Source organism: Haemorhous mexicanus, chromosome 26 (assembly GCF_027477595.1).
Source record: "Haemorhous mexicanus isolate bHaeMex1 chromosome 26, bHaeMex1.pri, whole genome shotgun sequence".
NCBI classification, from domain to species: domain Eukaryota; kingdom Metazoa; phylum Chordata; class Aves; order Passeriformes; family Fringillidae; genus Haemorhous; species Haemorhous mexicanus.
In genome coordinates, this window is record NC_082366.1 from 2,874,499 (window position 1) to 2,897,707 (window position 23,209).

General features: G+C 49.5%; 1 protein-coding gene and 1 long non-coding RNA gene across 2 annotated transcripts; both read right to left on the reverse strand.

Annotated features, from left to right (window-relative positions):
- Window positions 1–1,776: 1,776 nt before the first annotated feature.
- LOC132338582 (uncharacterized) lies at window positions 1,777–6,468 on the reverse strand. The gene is made up of 2 exons (XR_009489482.1): window positions 6,367–6,468; window positions 1,777–5,578 (listed from the first exon to the last, which is right to left on the reverse strand). It is a non-coding gene; the product is annotated as an uncharacterized LOC132338582 (long non-coding RNA).
- Window positions 6,469–15,904: 9,436 nt separating this feature from the next.
- On the reverse strand, window positions 15,905–21,940 carry LOC132338513 (uncharacterized). The gene is made up of 14 exons (XM_059868162.1): window positions 21,733–21,940; window positions 21,159–21,618; window positions 20,828–20,976; window positions 20,419–20,566; window positions 20,020–20,210; window positions 19,800–19,937; window positions 18,843–18,957; window positions 18,534–18,671; window positions 18,125–18,301; window positions 17,844–17,999; window positions 17,554–17,684; window positions 17,106–17,506; window positions 16,776–16,832; window positions 15,905–16,511 (listed from the first exon to the last, which is right to left on the reverse strand). Exons 2-14 carry the CDS (start codon window positions 21,522–21,524, stop codon window positions 16,276–16,278), a joined length of 2,403 nt encoding a protein of 800 aa, XP_059724145.1. The 5' UTR covers window positions 21,525–21,618; window positions 21,733–21,940; the 3' UTR covers window positions 15,905–16,275.
- Window positions 21,941–23,209: the final 1,269 nt, after the last annotated feature.

Here is a 23,209-nt window from a genome sequence, read left to right on the forward strand (position 1 = left end):
GAGAGAATGGGAGCCTCATGCAAAACAGTTTAGGCTTCTAATTCTTGTATTGTCCTACTTACCTACGACAAGAACTGGAAAGAGGATAGATTCGAGTTAGCAGCTGTTGAACATTTGCACATACTCTTCCGCTAAAGAAGAGGTCAAGGATGGTTTTCTGGCCCTCCCTCCGTGAGCTGCAGCTTCCTTCAAGGCACTTTCACCTGCTGTGGCATGGAGCCCTTCACCAGCTGCACTGTAGGTATGTGTTCCTCCATGGTTCTCTAGGGACTGCTGGGAGACAACCTGCTTCACTAGGATATCTCCAGGGACTGCGGGGGATTCTTTGCTCTGTCAACTGGAACACCTCCTCCTCCTTGTCTTACCGTAGTATCATGGAGCTGCTTCCCAGGCTCTTTTTTCCCCTCACTTGCCACTGCCTATTTATATGTTTTGTGCTTTTGACAATATATTCTCACAGAGACTGATGGGCTCAGTTGCAAAAATGTGTCTTGCTAGAAACTGACATGCTCTACAAAACCATGATTTTATAGAAAAGAATAGTGGAAGTACAAACATACTGCTAAAGGTCCGGAAAATTGACAGTGCTTCATTGTAATACATCCCCTCATTTTGCCTTCTTTCTCCTTAAGATCTGGAAAGAATACTGGGCAGGAGACAGTGTTGTTTCAAGGAAAAGTCTTTTTTAGGATTCTAGGGTGCATGTTCAACTTTCTTGAGAAAATTGAGAAAAGGCACTTTGTCTTTTGTGGTAAATATCATTAGGCAGTAGTGACAAATTCTGACCAACAAGAGCAGGTCAAAATCTGGTGAGACCAAGCAATACACCTTGAGTGGCCAGGACAGAACCATAGAGTTGTAGAATCAGTTGAATTGGAAGGAGCCCATCAGGAGCATCAAGTCCAACTTCTGGCCCTGCATGGGACCTTCCTCAAGAATCACACCAGATGCCTGAGAGCAATGTCCCAAAGGTTCTTGAACTCAAGATAGGTGTGATGCTGTGACCACACCCTGGAGAGACTCTTCCAGTGCCCAGCCATCCTCTGGTTAAAAGACTTTTTCCTGATACCCTCCCCTGACTCAGCTGCATGCCATTTCCTCCAGTTCTGTCCTTGTAAACCTCACTGGAGAACTTTCTGATACCTTCATGTCTTTTTTCATTGTGGCACCCAAAGCTGCCCCCAAGTACTCAAGGTGAGGCCGCCCCAGAGCAGAGCAGAGCAGAGGAGAGCAGAGCAGAGCAGAGCAGAGCAGAGCAGGACAATGCCCTCCCTTGCCCAGCTGGTGATACTGTTCCTGATGCACCCCAGGACAGGCTTGGCCCTCTGGGATACATCAGGCCAGGGAACTGCTGATGCACATTCAGCTTGCCATTGGCCAGGAGCCTGGGTTTCTTTCTGCTACTGCTTCTCTCCAGCCTCTGGCTCCCTAGTCTATACACACACGCACCACGATTGCCCAGTCCCAGGTGCTGAATTCAGCACTCGCTCTCGTTCAATGCCATATGCTTGGGGATGGCCTGTGGGAAACCTTGTGAACAGCAGATTTTGGGAAAGCTGCAAAAGGCAGGCCTCAGAAACAGCAGAACTGTGGTTGGAGCTAAGCAGTAGTCATAAGGTTTGTCAGCAGAAAAATGATAGAAGAAGTAGAGAAGTAAGAACAAATAGAACAATGACCTGTGTATTAACGCTTGACCAGAAGAACTCCCTAAGCTACAGCAAAGTAGATCTAGCCAGATGTTAGGAAGTTCTAAGCTTAATAATGGAACTCTGTGCATTGTATCTTAAGGCTTGCAAGCAGGTCTTTTATTCAAAAGAAGCAAGTGTTCTTTGAACCAAAGTTATGTGTGCTTCTAGGGATCGGAAAGAACTACTGTCAATATGCTTTTGCTTTGTGGGATTGGTCAAAAAGCTTTTCAAGTAAGTTGTAACATCAAGTTCTTTTTCTGCTGCTGGGGACGTGAGCTGCTGGCATCTTCCCACTGTCATAACCATGTCACGAGACTGATGCTGGAAAATACAACAGCCCCTTTCGTGATTTGTGCATAGACTCCCGGCGTGCCATGAATGCCCATCTCTCTTATTTGTCAAGATCTCTCTCGTAGGGTCTCACTGGCCTCAAGGGAGTTAGTTGACAGCTCCTCCCGATGTAGTGTCTCTGGCAAACTTGCTTAATATTCCTTCAAGTGCCGAGTCCAAGTGGTTCAAAAGATGTTGAAGAGAGCTGGCCCAAGGATGATACTGTCTTAGCCACTGAAATTAGCGCTTCATGCTTCTTCTTGCTCCTTAGTGCAGAAATCACAACAACTACCTTCTTTGTTTCTTTTCTATCCATGCAGATATCTTTGCTTATGCTCATGCTTTTTATCCCAACAGCAGCTGACACGACATTTACATACAGAGCAAGAGCACGCTTTTCCTGCTGTTACTAGACTTAACAATTTTGCAATCTGTCAATCAGATACCTTTGCAACTGAAGTCAGACCTTCAGCATTTCTCATCAAAAGAGTAGAATGTCCTCAGAAGAAGAGAAAACTTTGCTGCATACTCTGTAAGCCTGCAGAATATATCATAAGGAGTTAGCATCACAATCATTTCAGCACTGACCCTATACTTGAGCAGGGAAAAAACTTCAAAGAAGAGCTATTTAATGCAGCAACATATCTGAGAAATGAAACAACTAGGATCTTCCAAACTGGTCCCTGCGGTAGAAATGTACTTGAAGGAATACAGAAGGTAAAAGATATGTTTTGGAAAGGCTATATCCTTGCAAAGCTACATTGGATCTCATCCTGTAGATGAAAGATCAAGAAGCTCAAAGTGGAGCTAGAGAGACACGTCCAGATAATGAGATATAGCAAAGCATTTTTCAAGATAATTAGGCATTCTGGTGTGTGGCATTGTGTGTTTTTAGAATCAGTTATTCCTTTTGTGACTCAATAATGGTTCGGGGTATTCGGTTCCCCACCATCTACTTCCCTCACAATGGTTTCTCCCTGTTAGAGCTGCTCCCCCCTCCCCTGCCTGTCATGGTAACCACCCTTCTTATCTCGAGAATTCTCTGTGCCAGTCATTCCTTAATTTGATGTATGATTTGCCCCTGGAGTTTTTCCCCTCCCCTGTGTGATCCTCAGTGGCTTAGCTGTAACCCACGCTCCTCCCTGGGTCCTTGCTATTGGTAAGCTTTGTGTCTCCTGCTATCACACCTACTCCCTTCATCAGCGTCCCCGCGGGACCGTGCCTTTGTCACCTCTCCCTGAACCCACCGGGGAAGAACAAGATTAAAAGATCCTTGGTACTTACACAGGCGTCCCTCCTCCTTCCTTTGCTTTGGTACCTCGTAGCCGAAAATCCCGCCTGCGCCACCCATGCCGCAGATGGTACCCTCAGGGTTCCGGAGGGAATCTGGGAGTGTCACTTAGTGTGGCTGTCTTCGGCTGGGCCGTGGTCAGCCTAGCCGGGCACCCGCACAGCCCCGTGGCTGTGGGAGAGGGGCTACACTGGTGGACTGGGCAGTTAGATTAAATCTGCCACACTTACTCACTTTTGGGTAGCACAAAATTGTGGAGTGCTAAACCATATCTGCTGCTCTATAAAGTAAAAGAGATTCATCCAAATTGTATGCTTAGTGTGAACACTCTCACTCTATTGTAAAACACTTCATAAGCTATTAACGGGTCATAGGAACAAAATGAAATAAAGCTGTCATGCCATCCTGGAATGGGAAAATATGTTCCAAATATTTTTTTCCTTATGTTTTCTTCCCCTTTTTTTTTTTTTTTTTTTTTTTTTTTTTTTTTTTTTTTTTAATCCCACAAGATGTTATTCATAATTTCAACCATTCTGGAATGCTTTTAACAGATGAAGCCAGCACATAGAATTTTTCTAACAGGCCCCTTACATTCTTCATTACAGTTTTGGAATATACTCCACAGTCATTTGGTCTCAGTCAGTTTTTTATCTCTTTCCCCCAAGACAAATTCTAAGGAATACCTAACCACTAAAAATCATCATTTCTCTGGTTTCTCAAAGCTTTTTGAGAAAGTTGTTTTGTTTTGGTTTTTTCATATTGCATCATTCCTAATGTCTTCAGACCTACTACAAGTGGAAGTTAAAAATAAATCTTATCTTAAAGAGACTGAGCAAGATAATGAACTGCCAGTCTTGGTATTTATATGTTTCTAAATCTTTTCGATTTCAAGGTTGCCTTCCTGAATGCTCAGTTTAATTAGAAAACATTGTGTTTCTAAAGGAGACCCAGTTCAATTGCCTCTGCAAATTCTCCTTCATTTTATAGGATTGTACTTCAAGAAATCTTCTTTCCTTCAAACATGAAAAGTATAGATTTGACATCATATGTGACCCTTTCATCTGTCAGAACGCTATTTCATTGCGTGAGTTTCACAGTTGCCTCCAAGAAGATTCCTTTCAATTTGCATAGCATGTTATCTGAAGATCTGTCTGCTTTCTTCACTTGCTTGAATGGGAAGACAAGGGAAATACATTCTGAAGGTTATCTTTTATAGTCTACTTTTACCTACCAGTGTGCTTCTATTGACTAGAACCAATTCCAGCTGGAAAGAACGTATTGTCCTGATCCGCTCATACCAAGGGGGTGGTGATGGTTCCTTAACTGATCTCGGAGTGCAAAAGACAAGATGGAAAGGGGATTGCAGTATCACTCAAAACAAATGCACCTTTCTAGAATGACCACAGCAAATGCCTTAAAGGAATTAGGGAGAGGAAAAGAATAGAAAAGAGGGGGGGAAAGAGAGAGGGAGTATAGCTACCAAATGGAGAGAGAAAAAGTCCTCGCAGTTGAGCCGATGGAGTTCTCCTAGGGGAAATCTCCAAGTCCTGATTAACTAAAGGCTCTATTATAGTCCATTGCTGAGGGGGGAAACAGACCTAGAAATGGCTGAGGGGGAGCAGATGCAATAAAGAGCAAGTCTATTGAAATTGCTGAGGGGGAAAATGGTATTGAAGACGGGTACAGACAGTCCATGTTCTCAGCAGGAGAAGTCAATATCAGCAGTGAGTGGGACTCGTGGTTTCAAGACTGGTTTCTATGGGAAACCAGCCTAGGTCCCGCCAGCACATCTGCAGGCAACACTTAGCAGGCATCCTGCTTCAGTCAGGCCAACACCCCTGGATCAGAATTACAGGGATCTCAGCCTCAGTCCTTGGGAGGGGGCTTCAATCTCCATCCCTCACGGTGGTAGTGGAGCAGATGAAGGATTTTCCATGGGGCAGCTACCGCAGTTGCCCCAGCAAGTTCATCTGGCCAAGAGGTGGGAAAATTCCTGGACTGTTGTTCGCCAAGCAGGTGCGAGCATATAGGGCGCATCGCCCCTTGGCAGGCCCTGCTAGAAGCAGTCACTGTAGACACAGCTGCCAACAATCACTTGGCAGGCCAGAATTCTGCTCAGGGGCCTCAGGATTTCTGGCATTCCTCCACCACCGACAGGCCAGCATTCCGATCAGGGTCCTCAGGGTCCCGATGTCTGTCCTGGGGACGGTTGTGAGGCAAATGCAGGGAACTTCGGACCATCTTTCACATGTATCAGAAAATCTGTTTCCTAAAATGGCCACAAAGAATGTGTCGCACTTAGAATTGTGGAAAAATAAAAACCCATACCCAAAACCAAACCCAAAGCGCTGGAGCAATATCATTCTATAGAATGCCATGTATCTATGAGAAGTACAAAACAACTTCTGTTTTCAAATGCACTTACAAATCACTGTTTTGCATCTGTTTTTTTTTTTTTTGTTTTTTTTTTTTTTTTTTTTTTTTGTTTGAAAGCTCTGGCACTTATCTGATTCCTTTTTGAGCTAATTCAGCTCAATAATCTGGTAAGAAAGCAGCTAAAAGTAAAGAGAAAAATCTATGGGGACCAGGATGCCACTTCAGCCACGTTGTCGTGAAGCATTTGTTCAGCCTTCTGTGTTGTAGAAATATGTCTGTCCTAGATGAAAATCAATGCATAGCACTATCTTCTTTTAAACTTTGTCCTTGCTACTGGGTTCCTGAATGATCAAGGTGGTTTCAAAGCAAACAACACCCAGCTCCCTAAGATACTCCCCAAAGTATTGCGATGGAATAACTTGATCAGGTGAAGAGCTCACTATGCAAAACCTGAATATGATGTCAAGAATGCTTTGTTGTGGATTACCATTCTGTGGGGCTGTTTATCCCTTACCCCACCACGTAGGTCTAGGAAAAAATTAGGTAGCCACAAGGCTTTTACAGATGTTCTTGTATTTTGGGATAGTAAGAATTTAGGGGAGTAAACAAAACTGTGGTGAGTTTTACTATTGACTTGATTGCTCTGTCACTTTGAATTAACTGCTCTGCATGTCAGCTTACCCATCAGTATAAATGAGACGAATAATATCTTCCTTCCTGCCCAAAGGATGTTTCATTATGCCTGTGATGTCAGGGACTTAAAAAAGAAGACCATTGGGATTGAAAGGAAGTACTGGCATGCCACAAGGTAACTGTAGTGAGCTGTGTTTCCTCCTCAGCTTCACTGTGATAGTAGAATTTTAATGAGCAGTTCCAAAACTTTGTCTTAGCATAGTCTGGTGACATATCTCAAAGGAGCAGTGTCCAAGGGTGACTTTATGATGCCTGTATCCCCTGTCATCTGTTCTGTTAATGCTGGATATGATATTCTCTGCCTTCAAGACTGGTTCTTGTGGGGAGAAGAAGAAGCACGGAGTTTGTTACCAGAGGCTGCACCCCTTAAAAAGCAACACTCCTCCACATTCTGCACTGCACTGTGTTGTCTGGGCACTGATGGAGCAGAACAGAGCCCTCATTTGCTTTTTAGTTAGTTTAGCTGGCTGAGGCAGAGTTTTCCCTGGACTGGTTTTTTTTTTTTTTTTTTTTGGTTTTTTTTTTTTTTTTTTTTTCCATTCCCTTTTCTTGGAACATTTAGAATCTGCCCCAGACTGGGACCTGGGAAGCACTGGGAACTTGCACTTTGTTGCCTATGGGGGCCTACTCTGGGCAGCAGCCTTCCCCATTGCAGGAGGGATTGATAACAGAGTGAGCACCCACAGGAGAGACTTTCTGATTTGTTGTCTCTTCAGAGTGGCAATTGAGTTTTGTCATCTGGTATTGTTCATTTTTTGTGCTGGGGAGTGCTTTGCCTGTTAAATAAACGGGTTTTTCCCACTTCTCTCTGAGGAAATTTTCCCCAAACCAGTTGAGGGGAGGGGCTGTGTGGGTGGGCTTTCTCGGGGTTTGGGGGGGGGGGGGGTGGGGGGGGTGGTGGGCTTTTTTGAGGTTTTCTGCCAAATTTGCCCTAAACCAGGACAATTGGGATGTGCCACTTAGAGAATGATGGTTGGAACTTTGGTTGGAAAAGACCTTTAAGAACATTGGGTCTAAATGGAATTAGCAAATGCAACCATCAAGAAATGTTTTGCTGTTTGAAGAGAGCATGGTTTATCTGGCAAGCTTTGCAAGTATTTGTGTCATCACAAGCACACATGTCCAATGCATTAGATGGGAATATAATAAGAAACCTGTGCAGATCAACAGAATGATTCTCAGATATTTGCATGTTTCATCCTTTTTCCTGACTTCTTCAAATGAATTCTTTTTAGAAAGTAATGATTGGAATTGTTACTCTTTTGACAGTTCTGAGTGTATTACTGACCTTTTTGGCATATGAATGCCAAACGGGTTAATTCACCTGGTTTTTCAGATAAAGACCAAGATTTAGTGTTGCTTCAGCTGGAGGCAGAAACATTGAAATCCTCCCGCCTCCTTCTTAGTACCTAATTTCTATTACAAAATCAGTGCACGATCTCGTCCCTTAAGGTCCAGTTAGCTCAGTTTATACCAACAGGGTGACATTAGCAGGGCTCACATGATGCTGCACACAGAAGCCCTCAGTGTGCAGCTCTAGCAGACAGTAATTCCATGCAGTTGGACAATCCCAGTGCTGACTTTGAATCACCAGAAGAGTAGAACGAGACAGATTTAATGGAGAGGTCTCTGCAGGAAGTGGCCTGAAGAAGACAGCAGAAATCCCAGCTGTGTGTTTGTAGAAATCAGTTGAAGGCCATTTACAGAAAAAAGATCTTCAAATCTAGCTAGCTTTTTCTGCAGATTATTTGTAAACTATATGCATCACATGGACAGTTTCACTGAGCAACTGAAATACAGCTGCATTTAAGGGGATTGAATCAGGGTTGGGAAGCAGTGAAATAAAGCTTTTCAGGAATACCGGACATCCAAGTCCTGCAGGAATGTCTCCATTTTTTATGTCCAGATGCTTTTTAAAATAATGGGTGACCATTTAGCATAGTTTTAATCAGAAATACAAAGAAAATTTTAAATTCACATTTTTTATAGCTTGAATATTTTTCTTTGTTTATTTCCTGCTATCCAATTCAGTTCTCCAAATCATATGATTAGGTAATGAGAACTCATGCTGTATAAAAATATTTAATGCTATGCTTCCAAGTTAAGGCCATGTATTTCCTGGGACTGTTTAAAAAAAGAAGCCTATCTGGATTCTCTCTTCCCCACGCTCATTATTAGATGAAAATCATTTCAATATTCTATTTTGACTTTACATTGAGACAAAGTAGAAATTTTCCAGGTTCCAGGGTAGAAATCCCTTTTGATTTAGGTTAAATGTACATCTTTTAGTTAAGCCTTGGAATCTTAGCTGTTTAGTCTGAACTCTGAAAAATTGTTTCAGTGAAGGGCAGAGATAAGGCGGGGGAGACAGGTCGACTTGGCCTAGGAATTCTTTCTGATAACAAAAGAACTAGTGCTAAATGTCACTCCCAGTCTGTAAAATGAATATGTATGAACCTATTGTGAAATTGTATGCATATGTATTTGGGGAGAAAGATAAAAGGCGACCTGAAGATCCCAGAGGTACGCATGCCTTTTAAGGAGAGTAATCCCCGCATGCGTCCAGCGCTGCAATAAACATACCGGCTTTACAACTTTTACAAAGTTGTGGAGTTTTTGATTTTCTCTGCAAAACATTTTGGCGAGCCAGGTAGGAGATTCCGTCTCTGTCCCCGCAGGGCAGAAGGAATAGAGGGACCTCCTAGGCGCGCCCCGGGATCTTCCCGGAGGAGCTCCGCTGTCCGCTTTGCCTTCTGCGGAGACAGACAAGGACCTGCTGGCGTGAGGAGGATTCGGTATGTATTAAGAGGACACCCAGGGGATAGGGAGGCTGAATAAGTCACTCAGAGACGTCTGAGTGCTCAGCCTGTGCCTGCAGGCAGACCAGTCGGTAGAGCGACTGAGAGGCGAGAGTTCACTGTCCGATAGAGCGGCCGCTAGCAACCCTGGGGGTGGGTTCGAGTGAACTCGTGTGTGTGTGTGTGTGTGTGTGGTGTCCGGACACTGTATTGCTGTGTAGTTAATGCCTTGTGTGCGTTTGTAATTGTGTGAGTGCATGGTGTACAAAGGGAGTATATCTACAGTGCGGGGGAGTTTCTACCCGCGACTGAAGGGGCCGAGTGAAGCCTGAGGCACCGGCCGGGGCAGGCTGTGGAGAAGCGTTAGTCAAGATGTGTATTGTGTTTAAAGGTAGTGATTTGTGTAGATCCGGCACAGTTTAACCGTGAGTATGAGCTCAGGGAGTTCCTCTGCCCTAGTAGTTAGACTTTATCTCTAGAATTTTGCTGTGTGCTGTTATTTTGATTGTGTCCAGAGTGTGTGAAGACCAGAGGAAGCTCGTGTAGGTAAATGCTGAACTGTATTGTATGCTGCGTTTTGTTGAGAAAAGTGGGCACTTTGAGAGATATGCCCTTTCCCGGTGAGTTTGTGTGGTTCTTCTCCCACATTGTGGTAATTTGATGTTCGAATTGCGTAGTGGTGTTTGTGGAGATTTTAAAATTTTGGTTGCAACAAATGTAGCATTTTACACAGAAGCACAGAAGAACTAGAGTATGGTGATTTATGTTTTACTGTGGTAAAACGAACTAAAGGAATTCCAAGAATTCCCCCCCCCCCCCCCCCCCCCCCCCACAGCAATTCCAGCCCTGACTTGTGAATTTGAGATAAGGGGGGAGAGCCGTGTGTGTCTGTGTTTGTGGGCATATCAAAGTTTTTGCTGTAACAAGCACAGCCTATTGCAAGGCAGTAAAGTAAGTGTCAGTAAAAATGCTTGAATTAGATTGTGAGAGAAGAGAACTAGAAAAAACTGAGATTTTGTAAAACAGAGTTTAGATAAAAGAGATGAATGAGTTTATGAGACTTCAGTTAGTAATATAGTAAGTTTGAACTAGAAAAAGCCCGCCGTAGAGTTTAAGTGATAAACGCCGAAGTGATAAATGGAATAGCCTGCAAGCAATTCCTGAGAGCCTTTGGTGCATTGAGAAGCTGGCACCTTGTGTGCAATGCAGATTTCTGTGCCTTAAGTGTAAATTTAAGGCTCCTGATCAAGCCAATTCAGAACTTGAGATCTTAAAGCTCATGTGTGGAGGATCACATCTAATGCCTGCCACCTGAAGGTCTGTGTGTGTGGGAAAAACTGAGAAAAGATGACATTGTGAGGCTTGGGTAGAAACAAGATTGTATAAAGAGAAAGAAAAAATGAGAACTAACCAGAGCAAAGGGGTTCCTGAACAAGCCCCTTTGGGAGGGGCTCACTGGGAGAAAGCTGCCAGTAGGGGCGGCTCAGAAAAGGACTTATAATACCTTATTATAGTTAATGCTGTTTTAAAATAAGAAAAGAAATAAAGTCCCATATGTTGATGTAGTTTTATTTTAAGAATTCACCCAGAATGGCAGAGTAACTGTGGGTTCAGAGCTCCCTCTGACCTACTGGTGTTAGCCCTTGAAAAAGAAAACAAAGCAAAGAGAAAGCAAATGAAATGTGTTGCACAGCATGCAGCATAAGATAGCAATGTATGAAGTCAGAGAAAGTTTATCATACTGAAATGGAAAGCGATTACAGCTCGCAAAATAAGTACTTATAATTTATTAAAGACTCCTCCTAAAGTAAAAGAGGATAAAGAGGACTTCCCCAAAAGGGAAGAGGACTCAGGCTCCAAAGGTATACCCATTCACACCCATCCCCTCCAGGCAATTCATCCAGAACTAGGAGGTAACAAAGCCCTCTTCGAGAGGTAGTGAGACCAGGAAAAGGAAAAGGGTGAAATTTTAGTTGATACAAGAGCTGTATGTTCAGTTTTAAATAAAGCTTTAGTACCTGTGGAGAACCATTGGGTTATAGTGTGGGGAACAACTGACCAGTCTGAGAAGGCATACTTTTGCAAATCTTTAAAGTAACATGTGTACGTAGAAGTTTTTGTATATGCCCAATTCTCTAAACATTCTCAAATGGGGGGTTACTCTGGAGGCAAATGATGTAAAGATGTTAGGCTTAACATTAACAGCCATTGAAATTAAGAAAGAAATTAGTAAAGAGATATTAGAACAAGTATTTTCAGAGGTATAGGCTTCTGCTCTATCAGAGAGGGTGAAGAATGCACCCCCCCCCCCATAGTAAAAAGGCTTAAGAAAGGAACACAACCAGTGAGAATTAAGCAGTACCCCCTGAAAAGAAGATAGGGAAGAAATCAGCCCAATAATCAATGGTACTGTATTGAGGGCTATCAATAAGATAACAAGGAATTTATACCCTGTATCAGCAAATCCATATACTTTACTAACTTGTTTAACACCTGAGCTAACCTGGTTTACTGTTTTAGACCTGAAAGATGCCTTCTTTTGCCTCCCTATCCACAAAGCCAGCCAGCAAATTTTTGCATTCAAATGAGAAAGCCCTAAAAGCGGTGCAAAACTCAGCTCACATAGTCCATGTGCCTCAAGGCTTCAAAATTCCCCCACTCTGTTTTGGGAGCAACTTGCAAAAGAAGCTCCACAAGAAGAAAGAAAGCTGTTGCAGTATGTAGATGACCTTCTAGTAGCCACTCAGACGAGAGAAGCCTGCGTGGCCTGGACGGTAAGCTCAGTCAAACTGGGAGAGGCGCCATGGGCCTGGACAGTAGTGGCAAATTGACTTTTCAGAACTCCCAAGGAAAGGGGAGTATCGGTATGTATTAGTATCGACAGATACATTTTCAAGGTGGCCAAAAGCATTCCCCACCAGAACTGTCAAAGCTCACGAGGTAACCAAAGTGTTATTACAAGAAATAATGCCACGCTTTGGAGTTTCAGCCACAATATCCTCGGATAGAGGATCACATTTCATTTCCAAAGTAGTGCAACAGATTAGTAGCCACCTGGACATAGATTGGGAACGTCACACTCCACACCGCCCCCAATCAAGTGGCCAAGTAGAGAAAATGAATCATTTGCTTAAGCAACAGATTGTAAGACTTGGGCAAGAAGTAAATCTACCCTGGCCCCAAGCTCTTCCACTAGCACTATTGCAAATCTGAACTAAACCTGGGGCTAAAGAAAAGCTGAGTCCTTTAGAAATGCTTTATAGAAGACCATATAGAATACAAAAAAGAATGTCCACCCACACTGAAGAAGTAACACTGGTCACCTACATAGTAGCTTTAAGCAAACAGCTCAGAGAAATTGAGAAACACGTGGCTGGAACTCGGAGCAGGGAGCTAGCTGGGCCAGTACATAACATACAGCCTAGAGATTATGTATATGTTAAGTCTCTTACAGAGAAAACTTTAGAACCACAGTAGGAGGGATCGTTCCAGGCGCTTCTCACCACCTTCACCACAATCAAGATCAAGGAGCAGAATGCCTGGATCCATCATTCTCGAGTGAAGAAGGACCCAGAAGCCCCCTTGGAGAGTAACATCAAGAGACAATGAACTGAGACTAAAGCTTACATGGGCAAAAATGAGTATATTGCAGTCAAGAGTAGTTCATACTTTCCCTTGCAGAATTGTTTTGTATATATTTATAACTAATCTTACTAATTTAGAATTAGAGAATACTACAACGAATAGCTATGTTAACATCCCTACCAAATGTACTTGGCAAAGCATTGAGAGACAACTATTGAAGTAGGGGTCTGCATCAAGTAAAAGAATTTACTTGTTTCCTAGGAAGAGGGAAAAAAAACAGAGTAGAAATTTTCCAAGTTCCAGGGTAGAAATCCATTCAAATTTACGTTAAATGTACATCTTTTAATTAAGCCTTGAAATCTTAGCTGTTTAGTCTGACTGCCTGTTCTTGCAAAAGCCTAAGTTCAGAGAAACTGCCTCAGTGAAAAACAGAGATAAGGGGAGGAGACAAGTCAGCTTGGCCTAAGAATTCTTTCTGATAACAAAAGAACTAGCGCTAAATGTCACACAAAGTCTGTAAAATGAATATGTATGAACCCATTGTGAAATTGTATACATATGTATTTAGAGAAGGAGATAAAAAGAGACCTGGAGATCCCAGAAGTACCAATGCCTTTTAAGGGGAGAAGTCCCTGCATGGGTCCAGCACTGCAATAAACATACCGGCTTTACAACTTTTACAAAGTTGTGGAGTTTTTGATTTTCTCTGCAAAAGAGTGCCCATCTCCTGCCCCAGAGACCCGTGCCCCCGGGGGGCTTCTGTGCCAGAGGGAGCCAAAGCCCACATGCATTGGGGGCTGTGCTCCTTCCTGCAGGGGCTGATGGCTGGAGCACCTGCAGCTACTGCTGGCAACACTTTGGTCTCTGTCAGAAGCTCTTACTCCATGCTGGAATTTACTTCTCATGGAAGTAATTTCCTGCAGCACAAAAACAAGATTACCGTGAAGACACAGAAAAATCTGGCATTATGGAATCCTCACTTCAGGAAAGCTTTACTTCCCATTGCTCAACTCAAGCAGTTCCAAAATTTGCAAACTTCTCAAATTAATAGCGATGGCCGGAGAATGGGAATAATTTGGAAGTTTCTTCCCATCTTGAAGCAGCAACTCAAATGCTGTAACATCATCCACTGGAAGTCACTTTACAAAACATAACACTACACAGAGGCAAAAAGAAGGGCATTCTTTAGTTTGCAAATGGATTTCGATGAAGGAATTATAATCTCCTGATTCTCTTAAGGAATAACAGCTCTCAACTCTCAAGGAATGAAAGACCACTCAGTGTTACAAGAGTTACCCAAACAAATGAGTGGATGGCAAAAGGGCTGATCCTCCCCCAGTACAGATATCTAAGTGGCCAATAAAGTCCAGCTCTCCCCTCTTGCTCCCTGCAGGTGAAACAGGATGATGAACAGAAAGAGTCACAGATATTCTTTCTTCCCTCCATAACCCAAGCTGTGCCAAAGCACAGATGCTGCCTTCAACTGACTCAAATTCCAGCCCAGACCTCCCACCTTCCAGACAACTCCTTCCCAAACACACCCCTGAAGAGCAACCCCCCCAAACACCCCCACAGAAGCCCTCAACACCACGTCAGTACACCCAGCTGTCCCCGTCCCTCTGCAGAGCTTTCCCACCCTCCAGACGACCCCCTGGTTCCCTGCATGGGCCGTGTGATGGCACTCAGGGGGATCTGCTCCCAGGCCTTCCCCAGCAGCAAACTCAGGCTGTCAGACCTGTGGTTCCTGGATCATCCTTCCCAGCGAGCCTTCCCGAGCACGGCTGTTCCACTGGCATAGCACCTCCCAGGACTCTGCTGTGCACACAGTGCTTTTCATGCCCATTCCCAACAGGCTTTGGAATGCAGAGCACAACCTGGCTGGCTCTGCCACCAGCACACCCCAAACACAGGCAGAGGAAGCAGCAGCAGGGGCTGTTTTGCAGCCATGCCCAAGAGAGACTGCAAGGCTGCCCTCCCTCTGGTCTCCCTTGGTTGGCTTTCTGACAGGGTCTGAGCCTGGGGCTGCCATTCCTCACTTGTGGGGACCAGAAGCATAGCCGGGATCCTGGCACTGCCTGACAGCGCTCCGGGCACCGGCACGGTCGCGTGTCCGAGTCTTGGGCACTGTGCTGCTGCTTAATTTGCCCTTAGGCACAGCCAAAGCTCCCTGCTAAGCCCAGATGGTCTCTGGTTCTGCCCTCTTCCTCATCCTGTGCAGGGATGGAGCACTGCTGTGCTTTCAGGAAGCTATTCTTGAAAACTTCCAGCATTCCAAGCTCCTTTGCCCTTCTGTGGATGTTTGCCCTAGAATTCCTGTCAGCTGGGTTCAGAGCATACTCAGGTTGGCTCTTCTAAATACCAGGGTGTTCCAGGTTCTGGAGGATTCCCATGCAGAATGTCTGAATCACACTTGTAATTGAATGCAAGTTTTGTTTGATCAGTTGCTGTTGCAGAGGATATGTACCGAGCCCTGGAATGGCGAAAAGCCACTGAGCAGCAGCAGCAGATGGAGCATGGTGCTTCAGTGGGAGGGGCAGGCAGGCCACCGACATTCAGAGCATCCCCAGCATCAAGAGGGTGTGCATTTTGTCCTTCTCATCCCTCTAGGCCAGTACCAGGCCTGGCATCTCCTTCTCTGAAGTGGAGTTTTTCCAGTAAAGACTTCATCTCATGCTTGGCCAGTGCGTGAGATGAGGCTGCAGTGACTTGTGATACACCCTCCATACCAATCACAGCTCCATTTTTTACCTTTCACAGGTTCTTTTCCCATCGATTGACCAGTCCATTGTTTCTCATAAGGGACAAATTCCCACCAGCTAAACCATAATTTTTCCTTCATTGTCTGCTCTCCGTTATCTTGTTGACGTGCACAACAGGGGACCAAATATGGCAGGGCCTTAGACAGGACTTTGGTGCTGACACACAGGCTCCTTGTGCCACTGCTGGCCTTCGGTGTGCTCAGAGAGATCTGGAACTGCACGGTGCTGTGGAACGGCACCTCCAGCACAGGGACCTTCCCAGCCTGACCTGCCCTCGTTCCTCTGTGTCTGTGCACCAAACACGGCGTGGAAGAGAACGGCAGCAGGGGCCCGTGTGTCCCAGGGCCCCGGATTTGCTTCAGCTCCACAGAGATGCAGCCAAAGTGAAGAAGCCAAACAGTTTATTAATATACGGCAAAGCAAAGGGATGAGTAGGGAGGGAAAAAAGGGATGGGCAGGGTCGGGGGGCTGGAGGCTGGCAGCCTTAACAGGGACTGAGAGTGGAGGGAAAAAGTAGTGATGGACCCACAGGCTGAGGGCTGGTGGGTCACAACTATCAAAAGGAAGGAATAGAGGAGAGGAAAATTGGGCATTATCTGAGGGCTGCAGGGAGGGAGCCTTAACAGGGAGGGAGAGAATAGAGAGAAATGGTAATGGATTGTCTGAGGGCTGGTGGGGCAGAGCTATCAAAGGGAGGAATAGGAGAGAGGAAAAATGGGGATGGGCAGTGTCTGAGGGCTGGAGGGAGGGAGCTGTCAATAGGGAGGGAGAGCACTGAAGCCATGAGAACTGGGCCCAGCATCAGCTGTGCCAGGACTTCCAGGAGCGCTGAGAGCTGATGTCATCTTTGGTGTCTCCTGGTGCTCTTCCTGGGACACCGGCTCACTGGATCCAGAAGATGCCCCTAATTCTTGAGCTCCTTGGGGAAACTCGGCTTGATTTTCCAAGTCAGGGCAGGATGGGCTGGCACGTGGCCTCCGGGCTTGAAGGGCTGAAAGAGAGAGGAAGAGAGCCACGGCAACAGCCCGGGTCTGTGGGAATCCTACAAGACCTAATGAACAGGGCCATGCGACCCAGAAGGGAGTAGGAGAGACTGGAATCAGTTGGGAGGTACTTGCCATGACTCCCCCACGTGCCCCTGAAATGTCTCTGTGCTCTGCCCACACCACCCCTTGTCCGCACAGGGAGCAGAGCCCTCCAAAGCCGGGGCAGGGCTTGCAGCTCCCCCCGCTGTCAGACCGCTACCCTGACTCACCTGACCACATCAGCTGGAGCTCTTGCTGCTGCCTCCTCAGGCACCGCCCGGCCATGCCTGTGAACACAGAGCCCGTCACGGCCCCAGCGGCACAGCTCCCTGCCAGCGGCGCTGCCGGCGCTGTGGCCACACAGCCTGCTGGCCCGGCAGGGCTCAGCCCGGCCCTGGCCGCACCCTGCCGCCCAAGGGCACGGCTGCCAGAGGGCGGCAGCGGCGCCGAGGCCAGGCGGGGCTCCACGGCGCCGGGTCCGGCTGGCGCTGCCGGGGCAGCAGGCGGGGCTGAGGCCGAGCAGTGGCGGGCTGGGGAGGGAGCCTTCGCTTGTGGCTCACCCATGAACCTGATGGCTGCCTCTCGCAGGGGCTCCTGTGGTCTCTGTAGGTAGCGCAGGGCCCGGCGCAGGTGCTCGGGTGCTCTGCTCCTGTCCTCTGCAAGCTGGAGAGAGCGGCGGGAGGGAAGGAAGGATTGGCGCGGGCTCAGCCCCTCGGCCGGACGCTGCCTGCGCCCGGCCCCGGCTTCCCCTGCCCGCGCAGCCCTGAGGCGCGGCCAGCAGCCGCTGGGGCCGGGCTCCCGAGGGGAGGGCCAGAGGGCCGGCTGCTGCCCGGGGAGCCGCGGTGCCGGCCCACCCCGCAGCCCCGCAGGGCCGGGGCTCCACGGGCACCCGGCTCGGGCCCACGGGAGCCTGGAGAAGAGCCCGTGCTGCCTCTGCGCGCCCCAGCGGGCAGGGGAACAGCTGCCAGCCCCGCACACTGAGCACCGCCCTCGGGGGCTTCTCCAGGCTGAGCCTGGGGCTTGCATGCCCTCCTTACCAGGCACTCATTGACCTCCAACGGCGGCTGCTTCTTCAGCAGCTGTTCGAGATCCCTCCTCTTCAGGAACCCGGCCGCACAAAGCAGTGTTTCCCGAGAGGCCTGGAGAGCAGCAGAGACCCAGAGATGGCCCCAGAGCCCAGGGCACTGGACCCACATCCCTGTGCCAAGACCTGGAGGAGGCTGCAGCCTGCGAGGTGAAAGGGCAGGAGGCAGCCAGACCCCCTCCAAGGGTTCCATCAAAATCACAGAAAACCTCACCTTTGCTACGTTGCAGTTCTCATAATGAACGTGTTTTAAAAGTGCATAGAGGCTCTTGTTCACAATTGTCTTCAGGGGCTTTTTCCCCTCGTCCACTACCAGTTCCATCACCTTGCGGAAGAGTTCAATGGAGAGCACCTGCACATGGCTGTTGTCCTAAAAGAAACCAGAAGATCTATATGAACCACTCCAGGCTGACCTGGGCAAAGGCCTGAAAACCCAGAGGGCAGAAAGTTTCTGGGAATCACCCGATGCCTGTGGCTTAGGATGCAGAGCCTTACGTGGTCAAAGAGCAGCAGGAGTGCCTCAGCCAGCTTTGGGGCAGTGGTGCTGGATACCAGGATGTCTTTGTGCTGCAGCACATTCGTGAAAATATGGAGGGACATGCTGACCACCTCTCCATCTGCATCATCCAACAGTTCCAGAAGGCTTGGAGAGAGACAGCACATTCTCCTGGCCTGTGTGGAACACAAGGCTGTGCTGGGAAGCCACAGACAGCTGCACCGCCAACACCGCCTGGCACTGCAATCCCACCCTGCTGCTGCAGGGCCCTCAGGCCAAAGGCCTGACCCAGAGCACGTGGGGCAGGTGAGGCAGGAGAGCTGGGAGCAGCTGCCTCCACTCCTGAAGCCCTGCCAGCCCAAGGGGCTGCTTTCCATGGCACAGCCTCAGCCACTGCCCCCTTCTCACCATCAAGGCATCCTTGCTGAGCACAACGAGGGCTCTGAGCGCCAGGCGATGCCGCTCCCTGCACTTGCTGTGCAGGTACCTCAACAAGATCTTGAGGACACTGCCACCACATTCCCTCAAGTCCAGGCACTCGAGGACCTGAAAGGCACAGGGCAGTGTCAGGGGACCCGGCCAGCAGCAGCCTGGAACCGCACAGGGCTGGGCCCAGGCAGCAGCACAGGGTGCGGCCACCGTCCTGGCAGCTGTGGCTGTGAGAGGGCAGAGAGCTGGGAGGCAGCTCAGCCAGGCAGTGCTGGCCACCAGGCTCACCTCGACAAGGAATGCCAGGAAGGGCAGATCCCAGGATGGGTCCTGCCTGTTGAGCTGCCGGAGCAAGTGGACAGCGATGCGAGAACACAGAGGGATCAAGTTACGCCGCATCTCCCTAGCAGGGGGAAAAAGGCACCAAGACCCTGAGGTGGGATTAGGCCACGTAGACCACTTAATGCCGGATAGGTGGGTTCCTGTAGGGTCCCTGTTCCCCAGGGAAGCTGGCAAGCTCAGGCCAGATAGCTCAGCCTTTTGGAGGCCGATTGTTCATATACCCAAGCCTGCTATCAGTCGTGGCTACTTTAGCAAGCTTAAGTGATTATTAGCTCTTAGTGATTTTCAACTCTTTTACACTTTTAAGCTCTTCGCTTGCTAGGGCACCTTGGCTAGTGGTGGCTTATTGGGCAAGCAGACGGCAAGAGAGGAGAAGAGGCAGCACCGGTGGTTCCACAGCGATGGTTTACTGGGAGGTCTGTGAAGGGTTCTGGCAACAGCTCTTCTCACCAGACTGGGCTAAAGTAGCCCCTTATATAGGGGTAGAAGAGATCAGAAATTGTCCAATAGCGGAGGTTAGGGAAAAGAAACCTATGGGGGCACAGAGAGATAAGCTAAGGTCTGGAAGACGGAAGAAAGGGGCTTCTGGCCTAGTCACTATGACTTGGCATTTCTGATCTTTAGGCCTCTGTACTCCATGAGGCCCATGCAAGCCCCGTGTCTGCTAGAGTGGGTGAGGCAAACCTCTTCCCAGGACTGACTGACAGAGGTCTGGTCTTTCCCCAGCATCCCTGGAGGGGATGTGGGTGCTCTGGAAGGTGGCCCCATCTGAGAACCCTCCTCTCCCAGCCTTTTCCAGTCTCCTTGGCCGTCCCTCAGTGACGAGGCCCTCTGGCCCATGAGCAAAGGACAGTGGAGAACAGGGCACAAATGGCAAGGCCAGTGGGGAGAAGGGGGTCTAACCTGGCCAGCAGACCCATGGCATAGTGCTGGGTTTGAGCACACAGCAGCGTGTCCCAGCCACGCTTCCGCTCCATGGACATCACCTCGTTGTCACACCGCAGTCGGCAGAGCAGGGCCTTCATGGCCTGCACTGCAAACCTGTGTGCAGAGAAAAGCCCAGGTCACACTGGGAGCGCTGGCTCTGGCCACAAGGGCATGGGAAGGACAGGAGGACTGGGACCTGTTGGGCTTGCTGGGAAGGCGGTGTTCCTCCTGGCATGCTTTCCAGAAGTTACTAGCTTCCACTGGTGGCATCTGCTGTGTGGTGATGACAACATGGAAGAGCAGAGCCACAAACAGGCGGGAGGAATAGAGGATCATGGCCTCGTGGCACTCGGGCACCTGGATAATCACCCAGATCACCAGAGCTGCCTGCAAAAGAAGCAGCCCAAGGCAGCGCTCAGTGCCGAGGTGTCCATGGGGCTCGGCCCCAAGGGCAGATGCATGAGGAGCAGCTGGCCTGGTGACCCTGAGCCTTCCCCTAGCCCATGTTTCAGCCCAGAGACTGAGGCATGGAGAGGATGGAGAGCTGCTGGCGAGGTGACCGAAGGGCAAGCAGAAGCCAGTTCCAGAAACTCACAGCCATGGCAAAAACATCCCTGTCATCCCCATCAGAGGTGCATATGCTGTGCACAGGCCAATTTGCCATCACACAGAGCAGTGTTGGCAGAACTTTCTCCACTGCTGATCCCAAAGATCCTATGGTTCTCCAGATCATTACAGCAGCTCTGTGGGATCAGAAGTCTGTGTCAGGGGTGTCTCAGTCACAGTACCATGCCCTGTGCAGCTGTGGGGGCCCAGGTGACAGAGCCATGCTGCCCTGAGGGCCAGGGAGGGAGCATTGGCAGCAGGCTCGGGAAACAGAGGGGCCCGAGGGTCCTGGACCTCTCTGCCTGTCTGGCAGACCCCATTGAACAGGCTGTGCAGTGCCATGGGCCCTAAAGGCTGGTGAGCCCTGAGCTCTCCAGGCACGTGGGCCTCATCCGTACCTGTCACACGTTGGGGCACAGCGCAGGAGGGTCAGCACCACATCATCAGGGTGTTCTTCAGCCAGCCTCACAATGTCAATTTTCAGCCTGGCATCCAAATTCACATTGGACAGCAGCCTCTGGTAAATGTTCCTTACAATGGCTGGCACCTGGAGAAGACATAGGGACGACCTGGAGTACTGTCCAAGGCAGAAACTTCCCCAGCTTCCCCCAAGAAGTGCTTCCCTTCCTGCCACACTGTGCTGGCCTCAAAGGCTGAGGGGGCTCCGGGACCACGGCTTGAGGGGACACGATCCTGGGAGGCTTCCAGGCCTGGCCCCAGGCTGCTTACCTGCTGCTGAATAGGAATAGTTCTTTCCTCAAAAAAATCCTTAGGGTGAGCATGAATCATAACGGGAACAGTCATGGTGGCAGTATTTGAGATGCCCTGAGTCATTCTGGTGTTGGCATTTGTGATGGTCAGGTCCTCTGTCTCTGCCATCTCAGCCTTTGTCCTGTGATTACTGGAATTCACTGGAGCCTCAGTGTCTTCTGAGCACTCAGCTGAATATGGTTTGGTGTCAGTGTTTGCCATGTCCTGAGTCTCTCCAGTGATCGCCACATCCTCAGTCAGTGCCACGTTAGCCTTTGCCCTGTCCTCATTCATTGAGTCTTGTGAGGGCTGAGTCGAATCTGGGCTGACATGAGGCTCTGCCATGGAGCTCGGTCAGCCCCGAGTCAGGCTGGGCCGGGCCCTCAGCTGCTGTGGTGCCGGTCTTCCTACGGCGAATGCGCAGGAACTTCCGGAAACTCTGCAGGGGAATAAAGGACAGGGAAGCCAGGGTTGCTCCATGGCATGCTCCAGGCACGGTGCTCGGCTGAGCAGGGACAGCAGGCCCAGCCCAGGTGGGGATGGCTGCAGGTACCTTCAGGGTTTTGCGGAAGTGTCCACGGCCGGGTTCCTGCTCTTGTGTCTTGTCCAGGGCTGGATCTGGCAAAGAGGGAGCACAGCCAGAGCTGAGGAGCTGGAGAACAGTGGCCAGCCCTGTTCTCCCCAGGCAGGGAGAGCCCCGGGATGCTACATGGGATTGAACACGGCCACTGCAGGGTGTCTGCCTGGCCCCTCTTCTGTCCTGTGCATGGGCATGTCCCCAGGGATGGGATGGGATGGGATGGGATGGGATGGGATGGGATGGGATGGGATGGGATGGGATGGGATGGGATGGGATGGGATGGGATGGGATGGGATGGGATGGGATGGGATGGGATGGGATGGGATGGGATGGGATGGGATGGGGCCAAGCTGGCAGCAGCCATCAGCCCTGTGGCCCAGCTCTGCCGCTCACCGTCCTGCAGTGTCTGGAACTGCTCCGGATCTTGAGGCTGTTGTGCTGTGGCAGTTTCAGGCCTTCTCTTTTTTTTCTATCGGAAGACTTTGAACCAGCTGAGAAATTTGCCAGCCATTCCAGAGTCGGGCGTCAGGGGCACCTTCTAAAGAGATGGCTCAGAAACCTCCAAGTCAACAAGTCCTGAAGGGCACCTGCAAAAGAGAAGCCTCGGGAAGGCCACAGGCCACCAAGGCCCGCAGTCTTGCCACGAGGTCACCTGTAGGAACAACGCCTCGGAAAAGCTCCGGGTTGGACAAGAACGAGCGCGCTGTGCGGGGGCTCCTCACAGCACCGCTCAGTCCTGTCCTGCCCCGTCGCCTACTCCGAGCAGTCTGGTGTGCTCTTGTCACCACCAGCACCTATGTCACCACGTGTCACAAAGGACACCCTGTCCACCCTGTTCATGACATGATGACCGTGCTGCACTGTGTCACAAAGGGCCCTTGCACACACTGCTGCCTGCCCTGGGGCCGCCCCCAGCCCACCCAAAGTGGCCCAGGGTGGAAGGAATCCCTGTCCCAGGTGTCTAAGCCAGCCCAACAGGATCTCTGGGAAGGGCTCAGAGCATCAGCAAACGCTGCCCTGCTCTGTGGGCTCAGGGCAGCAGAAGGAGCCCCCAGGGCTGCCGACGCAGCTGCGCTGGGAAGGGCACGGGGCCTTGCAGGGAAGCTGGCACGGACTCCCTGGGACACGTCCCGGCTGGTGGCCATCCTAAACCCGCGGGTGTGACACGCACAAGGAACGGGTGGGCCCGGGCACGAATGCTGCTCTGAGCCCTGGGGCCCAGGGAGCGCTGACATCAGCAGGTGTGGCAGAGTCCCCGCCCAAGCAGACCTGCCACCCCCCGAGCCCTGGCAGCGCTGGTGCCCATCTCCTGCCCCAGAGACCCGTGCCCCCGGGGGGGCTTCTGTGCCAGAGGGAGCCAAAGCCAACGTGCATTGGGGGCTGTGCTCCTTCCTGCAGGGGCTGATGGCTGGAGCACCTGCAGCAACTGCTGGCAACACTTTGGTCTCTG

Coding starts and splice junctions, on each gene's coding strand:
- LOC132338513 (XM_059868162.1), bottom strand. CDS start 21,524: ATGGCAGAGCCTCATGTCAGCCCAGATTCGACTCAGCCCTCACAAGAC. Junction 18,958..19,799: donor GCCATGGGTCTGCTGGCCAG/GTTAGACCCCCT, acceptor TCCCCCTGCTAG/GGAGATGCGGCGTAACTTGA. Junction 16,512..16,775: donor GCTCCAGCTGATGTGGTCAG/GTGAGTCAGGGT, acceptor TCTCTCTTTCAG/CCCTTCAAGCCCGGAGGCCA.